The sequence below is a fragment of the Odocoileus virginianus genome, chromosome 6 (genome assembly GCF_023699985.2).
Source record: "Odocoileus virginianus isolate 20LAN1187 ecotype Illinois chromosome 6, Ovbor_1.2, whole genome shotgun sequence".
Taxonomy (NCBI): Eukaryota; Metazoa; Chordata; class Mammalia; order Artiodactyla; family Cervidae; genus Odocoileus; species Odocoileus virginianus.
The window spans coordinates 22,095,118-22,111,085 of NC_069679.1; the positions used below are offsets into that span (position 1 = coordinate 22,095,118).

The 15,968-nt window shown below is 39.5% G+C and overlaps 1 protein-coding gene across 8 annotated transcripts in view; it reads left to right on the plus strand.

Annotated features, from left to right (window-relative positions):
• The first annotated feature begins 5,632 nt into the window (after positions 1-5,632).
• CDIN1 (CDAN1 interacting nuclease 1) overlaps positions 5,633-15,968 on the plus strand; it is a 288,076-nt gene continuing 277,740 nt past the window's right edge. For 4 of the 8 annotated variants that reach the window (XM_070468973.1, XM_070468975.1, XM_070468974.1 and 1 more), the window contains exon 1: positions 5,949-6,138. In XM_070468973.1, coding sequence (XP_070325074.1) covers positions 6,038-6,138 — 101 coding nt within the window. In that variant the 5' untranslated portion in view covers positions 5,949-6,037. Of the gene's footprint in view, positions 6,139-12,486; positions 12,516-15,968 lie in introns of all 8 variants that reach the window. The other 4 variants (XM_070468977.1, XM_070468970.1, XM_070468971.1 and 1 more) reach the window with 4 other exon arrangements.

A 15,968-nucleotide genomic window follows, 5' to 3' on the forward strand; every position in this document is an offset into this window, starting at 1 on the left:
TATTAAGGACAGGCCTGATTCCTTGTCTCTCATTCCTTTTTCTCTCCAGTAGAAACCTTCTACTCTAGTTCCTATCAATTCCTGAATTTGTAAACGTGTGAAAACCCTCAGAACATGATGTATCCTTACAGAATGGTCTGTGGGACAAGAAGAGTGATTGACAACTGCAGAAATCACATCTGAGGTTTAGTCCTGCAGGAAAAGGGGATACAAATTGCCTGCAAATTATCCACAAGTCCCAGATGAGCCTGAGGAGAAAATTTAAGAGGCTTCAGTCTTTCTTCAGCAAACACGTTCCTGTGTCTCCTTTTGCTATAACACACAGACACCCAAGAGAAATTGTCCCTGAAAATACTACTTTTGCTTCTAATCCTTGTCAAATGTGGTAACAAGAAACGTGCAAATGCCAATTAATAGTCTTTATCATGTGCCAATAGTGTTCCATGTGTAATGCTGAATTGAAGAGGTATATGAGCTCTGATTGATGAGTTTATAATATAAAGAACAAATTAGGTTTTATGCTACAAAAACACATGGTGTTAACTTTATAAGATGTGTATGAAGTAGCCTATAAGAATTTACACTGCTGATTTTAATGAATATACATCACTTAGAAGACTTAAATAAAGTAGAATAAAGGCAAAAATAATGATGACTGTACTTAGAAGTCTAAAGAAACAAGCTATACTTGTCTTCTAGCTAAGAATACATGAAAGTATGATGTCCTAGGCTCTACACATATCTGGCTTACACTCTGGACTGCTAAGGGTACTGGCACAGTTCTAATCACAATGTGATCAGCAAATCAGTGCTGATCCTCAAACCTTTTCTTACTTTTCTTGATATGACAACTATAGAAACGGAACTTTTTGTATTGATCTGACAGAGTAATTACATGTCTGCTGAATCTCATAGTAACAAATTGGGGACTTCCATTTATGTTTTTTTCTTTTTTAATTTTATTTTTAAAGTAATTCAGTTTTTTACCTTATTTTACAGAAGCATTTGTCTATGACAAATCTGGGGAAAACTAGGCCCTCAACACAGAGACTGTGAGAAACACTATTCTAGAGTGTCATAAAATATTTGAGGAGTTACATAGAAACCACCTCTGTAAGCCTAAGACTTCTCACCTAGACAATGGATTTAACGATAGCACTTACCTCTTGAGGCTGGATTTGAGAATGAAGTGAAAATAGATATATGTAAGGTGCTTAGTATGATGCCTACCCTTGGAAAGTACCCCCCACAACACTGGCTCTTAGAATTATTGAGTAAGTAAGACCTGGGAAGTGCCCTTCTAAATTATGTGCACATGGGACACAGTTTTAGTTTTGTAATAGGTCATTGGTGAATAACCCCTTCAACATGTAACCTGTCTCTGGAATCTGGCCACTTCACTTGACAGGCTAGGAGTTCATTCATCATTGACTTGCACAAGCAATCAATATGTGATTTTTGGTCTTAGGACTATTTGGTGTAACTGCTCCATCATCGAGCATGATGTGTGATATGCCTTTGGTGTGATATGTCTTTCTCTATGTTTCCTTTGGTTTTCCTCAATTCCTTAAATTGAGTGATTGCTCTGACCCTCAATAACTGCATTATTCTGATCTTTATTGTTGACTAAACATCTGTATTATTTGGGGACTATGATAAAATGGGGCTTCCTTGGTGATTCAGACGGTAAAGAATCTGCCTGCAATGTGGCAGACTGGGGTTCAATCCCCGCCTGGGTCAGGAAGACCCCCTGAAGAAGAGAATGGCTACCCCCTCCAGTATTCTTGCCTACAGAATTCCATGGACAGAGGAGCCTGGAGGGGTACAGAACATGGTGTCACAAACAGTCATACACACACACACACACACACACACACACACACGATAAAATGACTTGGTGGCAAGTATAAAGATGGAAACTTTTGTTTCAAAAGATGCATCACTTTAGATGGCACTTCATAAGGCAAAGACAAAAAAAATATGCTGTCTCTTCTAGTCAAAGAGGCCAGACAATTTTTTTCAAGTGTCTAAATGTCAATACTGAAGGTCACTGCCTCTTTAGCAGGCATTGGTTGTGGCCAAAGAAAGTAGCTGGCTATTTCAAACCATAAATGATTAACTGAGGATATCTCAACCAAAGAGGTTTTCATTTTTGAATTCTAGTACAATATGATGGAGAAAATGAGGTTTTATAGTTGGACTAACTTGGGTCCAAATCATAGTTTTGCAACTTAACTAGACACATTAGGCAAGTCCTTTACTCTCTTTGACCCTCAGTTTCCTAAACTATAAATCAGGGGCTAATGGGACAATGTTTGAGCAGATGAGGTGCTTAAATAATAAGCGCCTTCTTTATTTAGTTAGTAAATTTCAATAATTTTTCTTTAAAGTAATCAGTGAGATGACTTTAACCAGTTTCCATGAATAGAATCAGGTTTTAAAATATAATAAAGATAATATATCAGTGTTTACTTTTAAAAACATGCATTAGATTTGGCAGATTCAATAAGAGACTGTTTAAAAACATGTCTCTTTCCAAGGTGAAGCTTCTTCAATTCGTTTGCACACTCTGCCTAGAACTCCTTGCTCCAGCCAGAATAACTTTCCCATGCGCGTGACTTGGCTCATTCTTATTTTTAGTCCATTGTGTTTTGCACTCTTCTTGAAATGACCTTCTGTCACCTCCCTGGCAAACCCCACACTCCTTTAAAATTGTTCGTTATTCACATGGTCCTGAATTGGCAGAAGGAAATCTGGTCAAGCTATTGACTCAGTACCATCTTCCAGAGAGCTGTATTAGTCCTCATTTTGACATATTTTCTTGTTATGATTTCCTACACTTTTAAAATATTTGTAGATTCTTTCTCCCTATCAGAACTATAAAGTTCCATTTCTTAGGGTTACACGGAGGACATTCAGGATCAGAGAGGCTGTCACTTGCTCAAGGTCACACAATTTATGGCTGATTTTAAACAGGTAGCCAGCTCTTTGGGTTTTTTATTTGGTTTTGTTTTCATTTCATGACCCTACTTAGTAGAAAATGGTTGGTATTAGCGACAGACTGAGAGACAGTGGGGCAACTCCAGGCATGGAGACTACTCTAGAAGGAGGAAGAGCAGATGCGGGTCACAATGGATTTCAAAGGATGGGGCAAAAGAGGGAGAAAACGTGTCTCAAATAATTGGCTTACTCCAACTAGCTCACGTTCAAAGAAAATAAGAAACACCTACATGGCAACCATCACGTTTCTGCTTTGCTTCTATTTTGTGCTTAATAAACAACACTACTGTCATTGCCAACGAAAACAGTAACATCACTGTGCTTTTTCCCCTGGCGCTAACTCTAAACAATCTACTGGATTTGGGTCAAAATTGTAAACTGCCAGCACGTTAAAAATAAAAACAGAAAAACAAACCTGGCCTTTTCCTTTAGGGTTGTGAGGGTGCGTGCAGGACAAGAGCCAGAGAGAAGAGTTACTATAAAAAATAATCCAGTGCAAACATCCTTGAACTGATGTTTTCTATAAAAATCTGTTGGCTGTGAATTGAAGAGTGAAGTGGGGAAGGAGAAAGGAATGGGGGATCAAGTGGTGTCTGCTTATCGTCAGCTAGCTTTCATGTAAGAGTCATGGCAGGGTCAGCAACAAACTAGCCAGGTGGCAACTCCAGGCCATGCTGCCATAAATAAATAGTTATGTACTAATGTCACACAACCGGAGCTAGATGCAAAGCATATGGGAAGGAAACATTCTGATGTAAATATTCAAAAGAATCTATGGTTGCTGAATTCAGGATCCACTGTTGATATGGGACTTTGAGACGCCTGGCGAAATAAAGTGATGAAGCTTTTCTGAAACTTGGACTAAAAGATTCTTTGAAATATTCATTGTCTCCTTTCAAAAAAACCCCCCCAAACCCTTAACCTTTGACCTAAGAGAGTGTGACTTTTTTTTTTCTTTCTTTCTTTGGTGTAGTAATTAAGCATTACTGAGAGCTGGCATGAGCACAGATCCTGGAACCAAATTTCAGGAGTTTAAATTACCCCTGCTGCTTGCTCATTCTCATGACCTCTGGGAGGTTACTTACCCTTTTCATGCCTCAGTTTATTCACCCTGCACAAAAGGGAGGAGGAGGAGGAGAGGTGGAGGAGGAGGAGAATGGCAATAGTATCTGCCTCCTAGGAAATTATAGGGATCAAATGAGTCAAAGTGTGGGGAGCAAACAACACCTGGTAAGTGCCCTGACCTATTACCATCAAGTAGTCTTATACAATGAGTAGACTCATTGGAAAAGACCCTGATGCTGGGAAAGATTGAAGGCAGGAGAGGGGACGACAGAGGACAAGATGGTTGGATGGCATCACTGACTCAATGGATATGAGTTTGAGCAGGCTCAGGGAGATGGTGAAGGACAGGGAAGCCTGGCATGCTGCAGTCCATTGGGTCACAAAGAGTTGGACATGACTAAGCTGCTGAACAACTGTCTTATACAGGCTATTTATCTTCCATAGACTATCTGCTGGAAGCTAAGGAATCCAGTCATTGTACTATCTTATTTAATCTCACAAATAACCCCATGAATTAAAAAACCCCTTTGTTTTACAGACAAAGGAATTGAGGCTTAGACAGTGTAAAGAATTTATCTAAGGAGGCATATCTAAGCTAAACTTTTAACCCAGGTCTTATTCCAGATTTAAAAATGAACAACAAAATAACCATTTACACATTCTGTAATATCTAAACACTTTTTCATAAAAATGTTAAAATTTGAAAACAAACATAGCACATGGCCTTCTAAGAACCAAGTAGATTTATTTATTTTAAATGGATTAAAGGAGGGGCTAATGTCCTAATCAATGGCCTCGGGCAAGCTGAGATCCACCCACAACACATATACAAAACATAAATTCTTCACTGACTTATTTCTCCAAATATTTACTGAACACCTACTATTTAGGGGAGGGGTGGGGGGGCCGTTGCTTCCTTGGTGGCTCGGCTGATAAAGAATCTGCCTGCAATGCGAGAGACCTGGGTTGGGAAGATCCCCTGGAGGAGTATTCTTGCCTGGAGAATCCCATGGACAGAGGAGCCTGGTGGGCTACAGTCCGTAGGGTCCCAAAGAGTTGGACACAACTGAGCGACTACACTTGAACTGGGAATTGGCAAATGAATAAGAAATGATTTCATTTCTTGGGCCCCTAATTGTGAGGAGTGAATGTCATATTCACTACAGTTTGAATACTGCAGTCATATTCTTTACTGTTTGGTGATGTGGCTTTTGTTTTCTAGTCTCTTTTCCAGCAGGGCCAAAATTGTGTTCCTCGCGAGCTGCACAAGTTTTTTTTTTTTTTTTTTTTTTTACTTCTCTCGACACAAGCCAAGCTCTTAACTCTATGACGATCTTAGTGGGTTTGCGGTTTTACAGCTCCTCCTCTCAGGCTTCCAGGGCGCAAAGAGTCTTTCGCTGAGAGAAGGCGTGTTTCTTTGCAGGCCTATCTCCGATTGGAGCTGGGGTTAAACGTGCGCGTTTGGAAGCGCTGGAAGCGTGTTCAAATCGCGCGCCCTTGCAGTCGCTTTCCCGGACTCATGTGAGCCCTGCTGCCTGATCGATGCGCCAGGACTCCCTGGCTTCTGGCAACAGAGAAGGCATTAAAGCCAAAAGCATCCCACGTTAGTCCCAGGTGGGCCATGCCCAGGGACCTCCCCTTAGAGATTTAGGCGCCACCTCTGCCTGCGGCCGTTACTTCCTGGTTGGCATGCCCTTAACTGACATGGCGGCTGGCTGCCTTCGGCTGGGCCCACTGCGGCTGCTCAGAACGCCAAGAAAGGGCAGTCTGTCTACAGCCCGCCTCCCGCCGCGGAGGTGCCTGGTGAAGTCTTGGCTTGTGCACCCAGGGTTGCAGGGGGTTAGGGGCCCAGGAAGTCGGGGACACCGCGCTGTGCTGCCGTGTCCGCACCCTCGTCCGTCAACAGCAAGACTGCTCGAGACTAGGGTGTCCTTTTTCCTTTCCCTTGTCATCTCCCTGTCCCTGGCCCAACATGATACTGACCAAAGCCCAGTACGACGAGATAGCCCAGTGCCTAGTGTCTGTACCGCCTACCAGGCAGAGCCTGAGGAAGCTGAAGCAGAGGTTCCCCAGGTAAGTGCCCACCTCGCCCCTCACAGAGCCCGTTTGCCTGCAGCAGCCGTGCCTGGCAGCCCAGCCGGTGCTTAGGAACACGTGTCACACGAAACTGGGGAGGAACACGAGTGGCAGGTGTTAGATCAGGGATGTTGAAAAAGGTTTCTTCTTTGACCAGCCTTATGGATGCATCCCAGGCAGCCTTCCAAGGCCATGCAATTAAGTTCAAATCAACAAATGTTTGTTGAAAACTTGGGTTTTGCTAGTTGATGGGTGCACATAAGTAGGTGCTGCATAAATTTGTTCTTGTTGTTTAGTTGCTAAGTTGTGTCCTCCTCTTTGCAACCCCATGGACTGTAGCCCGCCAGGCTTCTCTGTCCATGGGATTCTCCAGGCAAGAGGACTCCTTCTCCAGGGGATCTTCCCCTCCCAGGGATTGAACCACATCTCCTGCATTGGCAGGCGGGTTCTTTACCCTTGAGCCACCAGGGAGGCCTCCTTGCATTAATGTCTGGTGGTTAATTGACAGATTCTAGGAATGAATGACAGGTGGCAGGGCCCTCTCAAAGTGGAAATATGAATTGTAGATTCAAAAGATGAAAATGGAGGACACTTTTAATTGGCCTCTGGAAACAAAGGAGAGTACAGCCTAAAGGGGACTCTTCTGGTTGACTGTGGCTGTCTACTGCAACAAAGTGACCTCAAGTGTTCCAAGCCGATCAGAGACTGGTACCCTACGGATTCTACTGTTGCGTCAAGCAACCATATGGATGCACAGATGGGGGATGGCAGAGCCTGAGAGCGGGGATAACAGAGGATGAGATGGTTGAATCCCATCACCAGTTCAATGGACATGAGTTTGAGCAAGTTCCAGGAGATGGTAAAGGACAGGGAAGCCTGGCGTGCTGCAGTCCACGGGGTTGCAAAGAGTCGGACTCGACTGAGTGAACAGTAACAACATTGGATACACATTCCAGGTGTATTTCATACTTCCCTTCTCCCTGTGCATGTCTTTTTTCCAATGATTTTTAGGCTTATCCGACTTTCTAAGAAGGGACTTTAGCAACTATATGCCATAGATTTCCTCATTTTAAAGATGTATAAACTGAGGCCCTGACATTGCACAAAGAACCAATCCAGGACCAGAAGGGGTACTTGTCCCATGTTTAAAGTATAGAATGTTTGTTTACCTTTATTCTGTTTTAAAGCCAAATCTGAATTTATTCCATTTTACTCTGTGGCACTGAACACAATGAGCTTCCTTCTCTCTGACATCATCAAGGAAGTGTTTTCTAGCAGAGAGATTATTGGATAATTGGTATTAGTAATGTACAATGTATTTTCCTTGAAGGACTCAGTTTTCCTAACCTGTAAAATGAAGGGATCTCTTTTGAATATTATCCAGATTTAATTTATCCTTTTATAGTCTTAAAGATTTTTATCAGATTTGCTAACAAGGAACAAAATTGACAGAGTTAGAATGGGTGAAGGCTGGTCAGATAGATTTTTCTGGGCAATTTTAAGATACATCATGCACTTAGATGTTTCTGCTCTTGTTATGTCCTTATATTAGCACTGTATTTTTGCTTCTCTCTTTTGTTCTCTTCTCTTCCTCTCTGCCTCATTCTTTTTCTTTCTTTTCCGTAGCAAATACCTTCTCCTCTCCATTAGAGGTAACCTCTTCTTACTTTTATTAAGGTTTTATGTCGTTTTTTAAAAATTGGAATGTAATTGCTTTACAGTGTTGTGTTTTTGCTGTATAAAAACATGAACCAGCTCTATGTATACATAATATAGCCTCTCTTCCACCCCTCCCCATCCTACCCCTTTAATTCTTCACTGAGCTCTGGGTTGGGTTCCCTGTGTTATATAGCATCTTCCCAGTAGCTAGCTATTTTACACATGATCGCCTCTATGTCAGTGCTGCTCTCTCAATTCACCCCACCCTCTCATTCCCCTCCCTGTGCCTCCAAGTCTGTTCTCTGTGTCTGCATCTCTCTTCCTGCCCTGCAAATAGCTTCATCCATACCATTTTTCTCAATTCTACATGTGTGCATTGATGAAGTCCATTTACGAAAGACTCCCATTCCTTTGGGGCACCACATGTCTTGCCTATTCTCATATGCCTTTTTTTGAGATATGGCATATGATATATGGATTTCCAAATATTTTTGCTTCTTTCAAATACCATTTAGGGTATAACTAACTCTTCTTTTACTGGAAAGTTTATTGAGAGAGCTGTCCTACCAATCTGCAGAAGGAATTGAAGAGCAGCATGGGTAGGAATTCCATAAAGTGTGTAATGTGAGAGTTGGCCTCACAGTTTGCACTGTAGCACCGTTTTACTTTAGGTGTTTGTGCAAAGGACTTGAACAACCTTTAGATCTGACAGTTCATTTTACCTGAGGATTAGTCAAGTAAAGACCTCAGAGATAATTTCTGGTGGTTCAAAGAAGTTAAATGACTTGTCAAAAAGCCTGGAGATATTGGATGGCTCAAAAGTGTCTAGAATACAGGTTTCATGACTTTCAGGTCAGAGTTCTATACTAAGCCACCTTAATTATTTTTAATATTAATAACAGCAGCAATAATTTTTTTGTGTGATGTTCACCTAGATTGAATTCTGAAAATAATCAAAGTGCTGAAATGCTTTTAAAAATTGCTGAAAATTTTTACTTTGCTGATTTTAAAAGTAGTACATGCTCAGTAAAGAGAATAAAAAAATATTCATAATCTTTCAGCTCTGAAAATTTCTGTTAATATATTTTAAAAATATTTCTAGTCTTTTTTTTTCTGTGCAATACTTTCTCTGCTAATATAGTTTATAGGTCCTGTTTTTCTCATTTAACATATTGTAAGCACTTCTCATCTTTAAAAATTCCTTATAATTTATTTCAAATAACTAATAATATCCACATTCTAGATGTACTTGCTGGACATCAGGAGTTTTGCTTTTCTAATTTTCTGATACTATTTCTGTATTTATTTTTTTCCCCAATTATTTTTATTAGTTGGAGGCTAATTCCTTTACAATATTGTAGTGCTTTTTGCCATACATTGACATGAATCAGCCATGGATTTACATGTGTTCCCCATCCTGAACCCCCTCCCACCTCCTTCCCCATCCCATCCCTCTGGGTCATCCCAGTGCACCAGCCCCGAGCACTTGTCTCATGCATCCAACCTGGACTGGTGATCTGTTTCACACTTGATAATATACATGTTTCGATGCTGTTCTCTTGAAACATCCCACCCTCGCCTTCTCCCATAGAGTCCAAAAGTCTGTTCTATACATCTGTGTCTATTTTTCTGTCTTGCATATAGGGTTATTGTTACCATCTTTCTAAATTCCATATATATGTGTTAGTATACTGTAATGGTCTTTATCTTTCTGGCTTACTTCACTCTGTATAATGGGCTCCAGTTTCATCCATCTCATTAGAACTGATTCAAATGTATTCTTTTTAATGGCTGAGTAATATTCCATGGTGTATATGTACCACAGCTTCCTCATCCATTCGTCTGCTGATGGGCATCTAGGTTGCTTCCATGTCCTGGCTATTATAAACAGTGCTGCGATGAACATTGGGGTACACGTGTCTCTTTCAGATCTGGTTTCCTTGGTGTGTATGCCCAGGAGTGGGATTGCTGGGTCATATGGCGTTCTATTTCCAGTTTTTTAAGGAATCTCCACACTGTTCTCCATAGTGGCTGTACTAGTTTGCATTCCCACCAACAGTGTAAGAGGGTTCCCTTTTCTCCACACCCTCTCCAGCATTTATTGCTTGTAGACTTTTGGATAGCAGCCATCCTGACTGGCGTGTAATGGTACCTCATTGAGGTTTTGATTTGCATTTCTCTGATAATGAGTGATGTTGAGCATCTTTTCATGTGTTTGTTAGCCATCTGTATGTCTTCTTTGGAGAAATGTCTGTTTAGTTCTTTGACCCCTTTTTTGATTGGGTCATTTATTTTTCTGGAATTGAGCTGGAGGAGTTGCTTGTATATTTTTGAAATTAATCTTTTGTCTGTTTTTTCACTTGCTATTATTTTCTCCCATTCTGAAGGCTGTCTTTTCACCTTGCTTATAGTTTCTTTTGTTGTGCAAAAGCTTTTAAGTTTAATTAGGTCCCATTTCTTTATTTTTGCTTTTATTTCCATTACTCTGGGAGGTGGGTCATAGAGGATCTTGCTGTGATTTATGTCAGAAAGTGTTTTGCCTATGTTCTCCTCTAGGAGTTTTATAGTTTCTGGTCTTACATTGAGATCTTTAATCCATTTTGAGTTTATTTTTGTGTATGGTGTTAGAAAGTGTTCTAATTTCATTCTTTTACAAGTGGTTGACCAGTTTTCCCAGCACCACTTGTTAAAGAGGTTGTCTTTTTTCCATTGTATATTCTTGCCTCCTTTGTCAAAGATAAGGTGTCCTATTTCTGTATTTATATCATTCCAAGTCTGCTTGTTTTCCTATTAATACTTTAGAGTCTCAGGAATTGGGAATGACCATATCATCAGTTTTCAAACTTTTGGTCTCTTCAAACTCTAAAAAGTTACTTAGGACCCCAGAAAACTTTTGTTTACATGGGTTTTATCTGTTGATATTTACCAAAATGTAAATTAAACCTGAGAAATTTTAAAAATTGCTTATTTTAAAGACTAATAACCATAATTTCAGAAAGCTTATGAGAAAAAATGGCCTTGTTTTACGCTTTTGCAAATCTCTTTACTACCTGTCTTAATAGAAACAAGATTTGTCTTAATAGAAACAAGATCTGTCTTCTTTGGCATTCAACCTGTGATATGCTATCTTGATGAAAGAATATGAAGAAATTCTGGCCTTAGACAAAAATTGTAGTTGGAAAAGGGAAAAGTATTTTTGGTATTATATAATATCCAACAAGTGGTATTTTCTTAGAAGTTAATTGCAATGTGGAAAGTGAAGCCATATTATAGAACTTTTTGGCCAGTCTTGAACTTTGAGTGGATCTTTCACCCATGCATAGTTCTTACCATCATTCATTGTTCATTTGCAAAATACTGGTTGTGAGTTATGCAGATCTTCTAAATGTTGTCACCTTTCATTACACAGCATCAAAAGCAATCACATTTGTTAATATCCCCACTGATCTCATCAGAAAAGTCTGTAGGATTTGAAGCTGTAACACTTACGGGGATGGATGCAGAGTTTTCCAATATTTGATTTTCCCCTTGAAAGCTCAGTTTTTTTGTTGGCAGCAAATACTATTGGTTGTTTCTCTTGAAGTGACAGGCTCATGTTGTTTATTTTTGAGAAAATGTCTGCCAGATCTCCAAATGTGAATAATCATAGTTTGTTCGTCATTCATCCAAGAAGAATTGGTGTTCCATGGAAAGGGCACCTAGTTCAGCTCTGAAACAGTCATACAAATGCTTCCCCTTCAGATAGTCATTATGCTTCGATATGCAGTAGACGTGCTTTTGGTTTACCTCTTATTTTGTTATACAGAATGTTAAGAGAATGTGTATCTGGGGTTGAGAGTTAAATAAAATTAATAAGTGAATCTTAAGATATTCTTATGTGAAACTGGCTTGCTTTCTTCCTGCAAGCGTGAGACTCCTAGGCCAGTTGTGTCCAGCCTTGGTTTGTGCTCAGGAGCTGGCAGTTTTGGCCATCATTCTTTTTGCACCATCAGTTCTAATGTCACATAGAAGAAAAGGCAAATCAAGTCTTACCGTTTCTGTAAAAATAGTTTTGACTTTCTAGACCTTTGAGAGAGTCTCAGGGACTCTAGGGGTCCAGCAGCCTCACTTTAACAACCGTTAGCAGTTTCAAACTAAAGGATATTTATATTTTGAAGGATTTTGATGTTTATTGACAAATTACTATCAAAAAGATTATGTTAATCCAATTCCTAACAGTGCACAGTGCATAGTATCCATTTCTGTAACTTTTGTCAGTATTGAAGAGAGTCATCATTTTGTTTTTAGTATGATGGATCAAGAATGACATCTCATAATTTACATTTTTTAATAATTTACATAATTTGCATTTTTTAATGCATTTTATATTTTCCCCTTGTTTATTGTCTTGAATTACTTGCCTGGTGTCCTTTTCCTAATTTTCCATCAACATGTTTGTTCTTACTGTCTACTTTTTTTTTTATTATTTATTGATCTGCATGTGTTAAGGGTGTTGGTGCTTTACATGTCATATTTTTATTGCAGATATTTACCAATTGTACTTTTAAATATTATTATTTTTTTATTTTCTTAACTTTAAATTTATGCTTTTCTGTTCTAAGATATGAAAAGTAAATTTTTCACCTAAATTTTCTTCTAGGTTTTTTATGACTTGCTTTCTTATTCTTAACTCTTTAATCTTTCCAGGTGGAGTTTCTTTTAGTATATGCCCAAAGGTAAATATGTAGTTTCATTTTCCCCAAACCTAACTTTTATTTTGCACTTTGGCTTCTATTTTGTAATCATTCTCCATGGCCTCTTTGTTTTCATGAAATTACAAATTTATGTTTTCCAAGTCAGTGCATTAAACTTGGGCTGTCTCCTTAACCACTCTGGTTGCAGAATCCTTCAATTTAAAGTGGAGTAGAATTTTGTGATGTCTAATATTTTTTCAACTCCCAAACTCACCCTTATTCTATTCTATTCTGCAGTTTTACAGTAAATGGGCCCTTTGACCCCAAGAACATAGGATATACTGCATCTAAGTACTGGCTGAGGATGTAGTCCTTTATCTGCATCTCTCAATCTTATTCCTGGACTTCCTTATTCAGGCAGAAGCCCCCAGCCCCTATGTATTTATCTTATTTTGAAATTTTAACTTACAGAAAAGTTGAAGAAATATTATAGAGAATAACCATATATCCTTCCCTCAGGTTCCCCTAATGTTACCATCTTACATAACCACCATACAATTGTCAAAATCAGGAAATTGATTTTAATGCAATATAGTCAAGTAATTTACAGACCTGTTTTGAACTTTGCTAGTTGTTTTGTTTTTGACTAATGTCTCTTTTCTATTTCAGGATCACACATGAGATTAGTTGTCATGTCTTTGTGGTCTTCTTCATCCTGTGACTGTTCCTTACTATTTTTTTTTTTTTTTGTCTTTTATGATACCGTCACTTTTGAAGAGTTTAAGCTATTTTGTTGAATGTCCCTAAGTTTATGTTTAATGTTTTCTCATGATTAGATGAAGGTAAACATTTTTGGCAAGAATACCCTAGAAGCGATATTGCCCTTCTCAGGGTATGTTATCCGGGGGACCAGACTTTGTATGTCTTGTTGCAGAGAGTTAAACTTATTCACTTGGTTAAGGGGTGATGTCTGCTATGTTTCTCCACTGTAAAGTTACTAATGTCCTTTTTCCAATAATTGCCTTGTGGGGATATCCTTTGAGTCTCTGCTACTATCCTCTTTCTCACCTTACACTTTCCCCCACTGATTTTAGCACCCATCAATGGTTCTTACATGAAATAGTTACTATGGGTATTGCCCAGTGGTGATTTTCTAGTTCTCTTACTGGAGTACTCTTTCAACTAGTATTGTTTTTTACCACATTTTATGTAAAACAGTCTGTCCTATAGTCAGCCCATGATTTTCACCAGTCGTTGCAGTTTATTTACACTCACTATGTACTGTTTGTGGCACTATTTGGATAGTTTTTAGAAGGCAGAAAAGATAATATAGTAATTAATTTTGAATAACCTGTGGTCTGAGGAGTTCAAGACACATCTAATAACTATAAATTATTAGAATCATATAATGTTGGAAACTAAAATATTGTTGTACAGTTAGTTCAGATATGGATAGTCAAGATGAATTCTTAGAGGAGATACAACTTTGTTCTTTTGTTGGTAAACTGCTCTTTTGCACAATTTAATTTTTTTCCTGAGTTCCTTTGTTATGCATTAGTTATTTGGTTACTATTGATTCCTATTCTAATGAGTCATAAGTCAAACTCTAAGCAAATAAGTGTCTTTACCTTGTTTCTGTATTTTTTCTCTTAGGAATCCTTGCACAGGTTTTTCTAATGATGCCTACCACATTTCTAAGCTCTTTTTATTTTTTATTTTTGGCCTTGGTCTGCTTTCACGGTATAGGCAGTCATTCACTTTTATGAGGCTCTTTCTAGAGAAATCTCTAAAGAAATAGTTAAAATTTGGCTGGGCTCCCTGTTCTTAAACATATATACTTGGATTATTTTCTTGAGATCTTCACTTAACTCTGAGAACTGGAGTTAAGGCTGGCTCTACTTGTGTATTTGCCAGTATTGAACTTAGTAGTTCTTGCTAGTGGACTTAGGGGTCTAGTCTGGTTAGGAATGGAGGAGTGAAAGTACTTGCTTGAGGCAAGAACAATCATTTTACTTAGCTTTTGCATTTGTTTGGGGGCTTCCTTGGTTGCTCAGATGATAAAGAATCTGCCTGCAATGCAGGAGATCTAGGTTCCATCCCTGGATCAGAAAGATTCCTTGAAGGGAATGGTAACCCACTCCAGTACTCTTGCCTGAAAAATTTCATGGATAGAAGAGCCTGGAGGGCTACAGTCCATGGGGTCACACAGAGCTACTAAGTCGCCTAGCTTCATTTGATGCTACTATTGGTTGGTTATAGTTGTCCTTTTCTGAAGACTCCGTTCCCCTTTCCCCCTCCCCCATGCATTTTAACCTGTCAACTTTTCCCATAGGAAATCTTGTATTTCATTCTTTTTGCTTCCTGTAGCAATTTGTTCTTGGGAAATGACTGGGCTCTGCCTCTTTTAATCTGAGTCATAGTTGTTGTTTAGTCACTCAGTCTGACTCTTTGCAGCCCCGAGGACTGTAACCCACCAGGCTCCTCTCTGTCCATGGGGATTTCCAGGCAAGAATTCTGGAGCGGGTTGCTGTTTCCTTCTCCAGGGGACCTTCTCCAGGGATCGAACCCGCATCTTCTGCAGGTCTTCTGCATTGCAGGCCAATTCTTTACTGCTGAGCCACGAAGGACACCCATCTGTAAAAGGAGGAATAAAGCTCCACAGCTGGGAAGTAAGAGAAACAGGATTCAAACCCAGGCAGGGTCTGAGTCCAGATTCTTCCTCTCCTTCTTCAATTCCTTAAGGCTGTTGTGAGATTAAGCGAAATAAGGCATGTGAAACAGAAACACTTAGTATAGTATAGAGGTTCTAGTAAGTATTTAATAGATGGTAAGTATGATTACTTGGGGAAGGCAGTGGCACCCCACTCCAGTACTCCTGCCTGGAAAATCCCATGGGCAGAGGAGCCTGGTAGGCTGCTGTCTGTGGGGTCCACACAGTCGGACACGACTGAAGCGACTTAGCAGCAGCAGCAAGTATGATTGCTGTTATTAGAATTTAGTAAATGGCCTACAGTAGAAGAAATGTCTAGCCAGTAACTTTTGAAACAGTAGATGCAAATTTGCTTTAATATGGATCAGTTGATTGTGTGCCTTTGGACACATAGATTTGATCATTAGTTGAATATGGCTCATATATCGGAAACTTGCCTTATATCTTTCATAGCAATATGTAATACCATTAAAACAACAACAACAATAACTTTTAAACCTAGAGTCACTGGCTTTTTTTAGAATGATGGTAGCACATTGAGGGTATGGGCTTCCCTGGTGGCTCAGACTGTAAAGAATCTGCTTGTAATGCGGGAGACCTGGGCTCAGTCCCTGAGTTGGGAAGATCCCCTGCAGAAAGGAATGGCTACCCCCTCCATTATTCTTCCCTGGAGAATCCCAGAGACAGAGGAGCCTGGCAAGCTACAGTCCATGGTGTCACAAAGAGTGGGACACGACTGAGTGATTTTCACTTTCACTTATTGAAGTTATAATTACTATTACAGG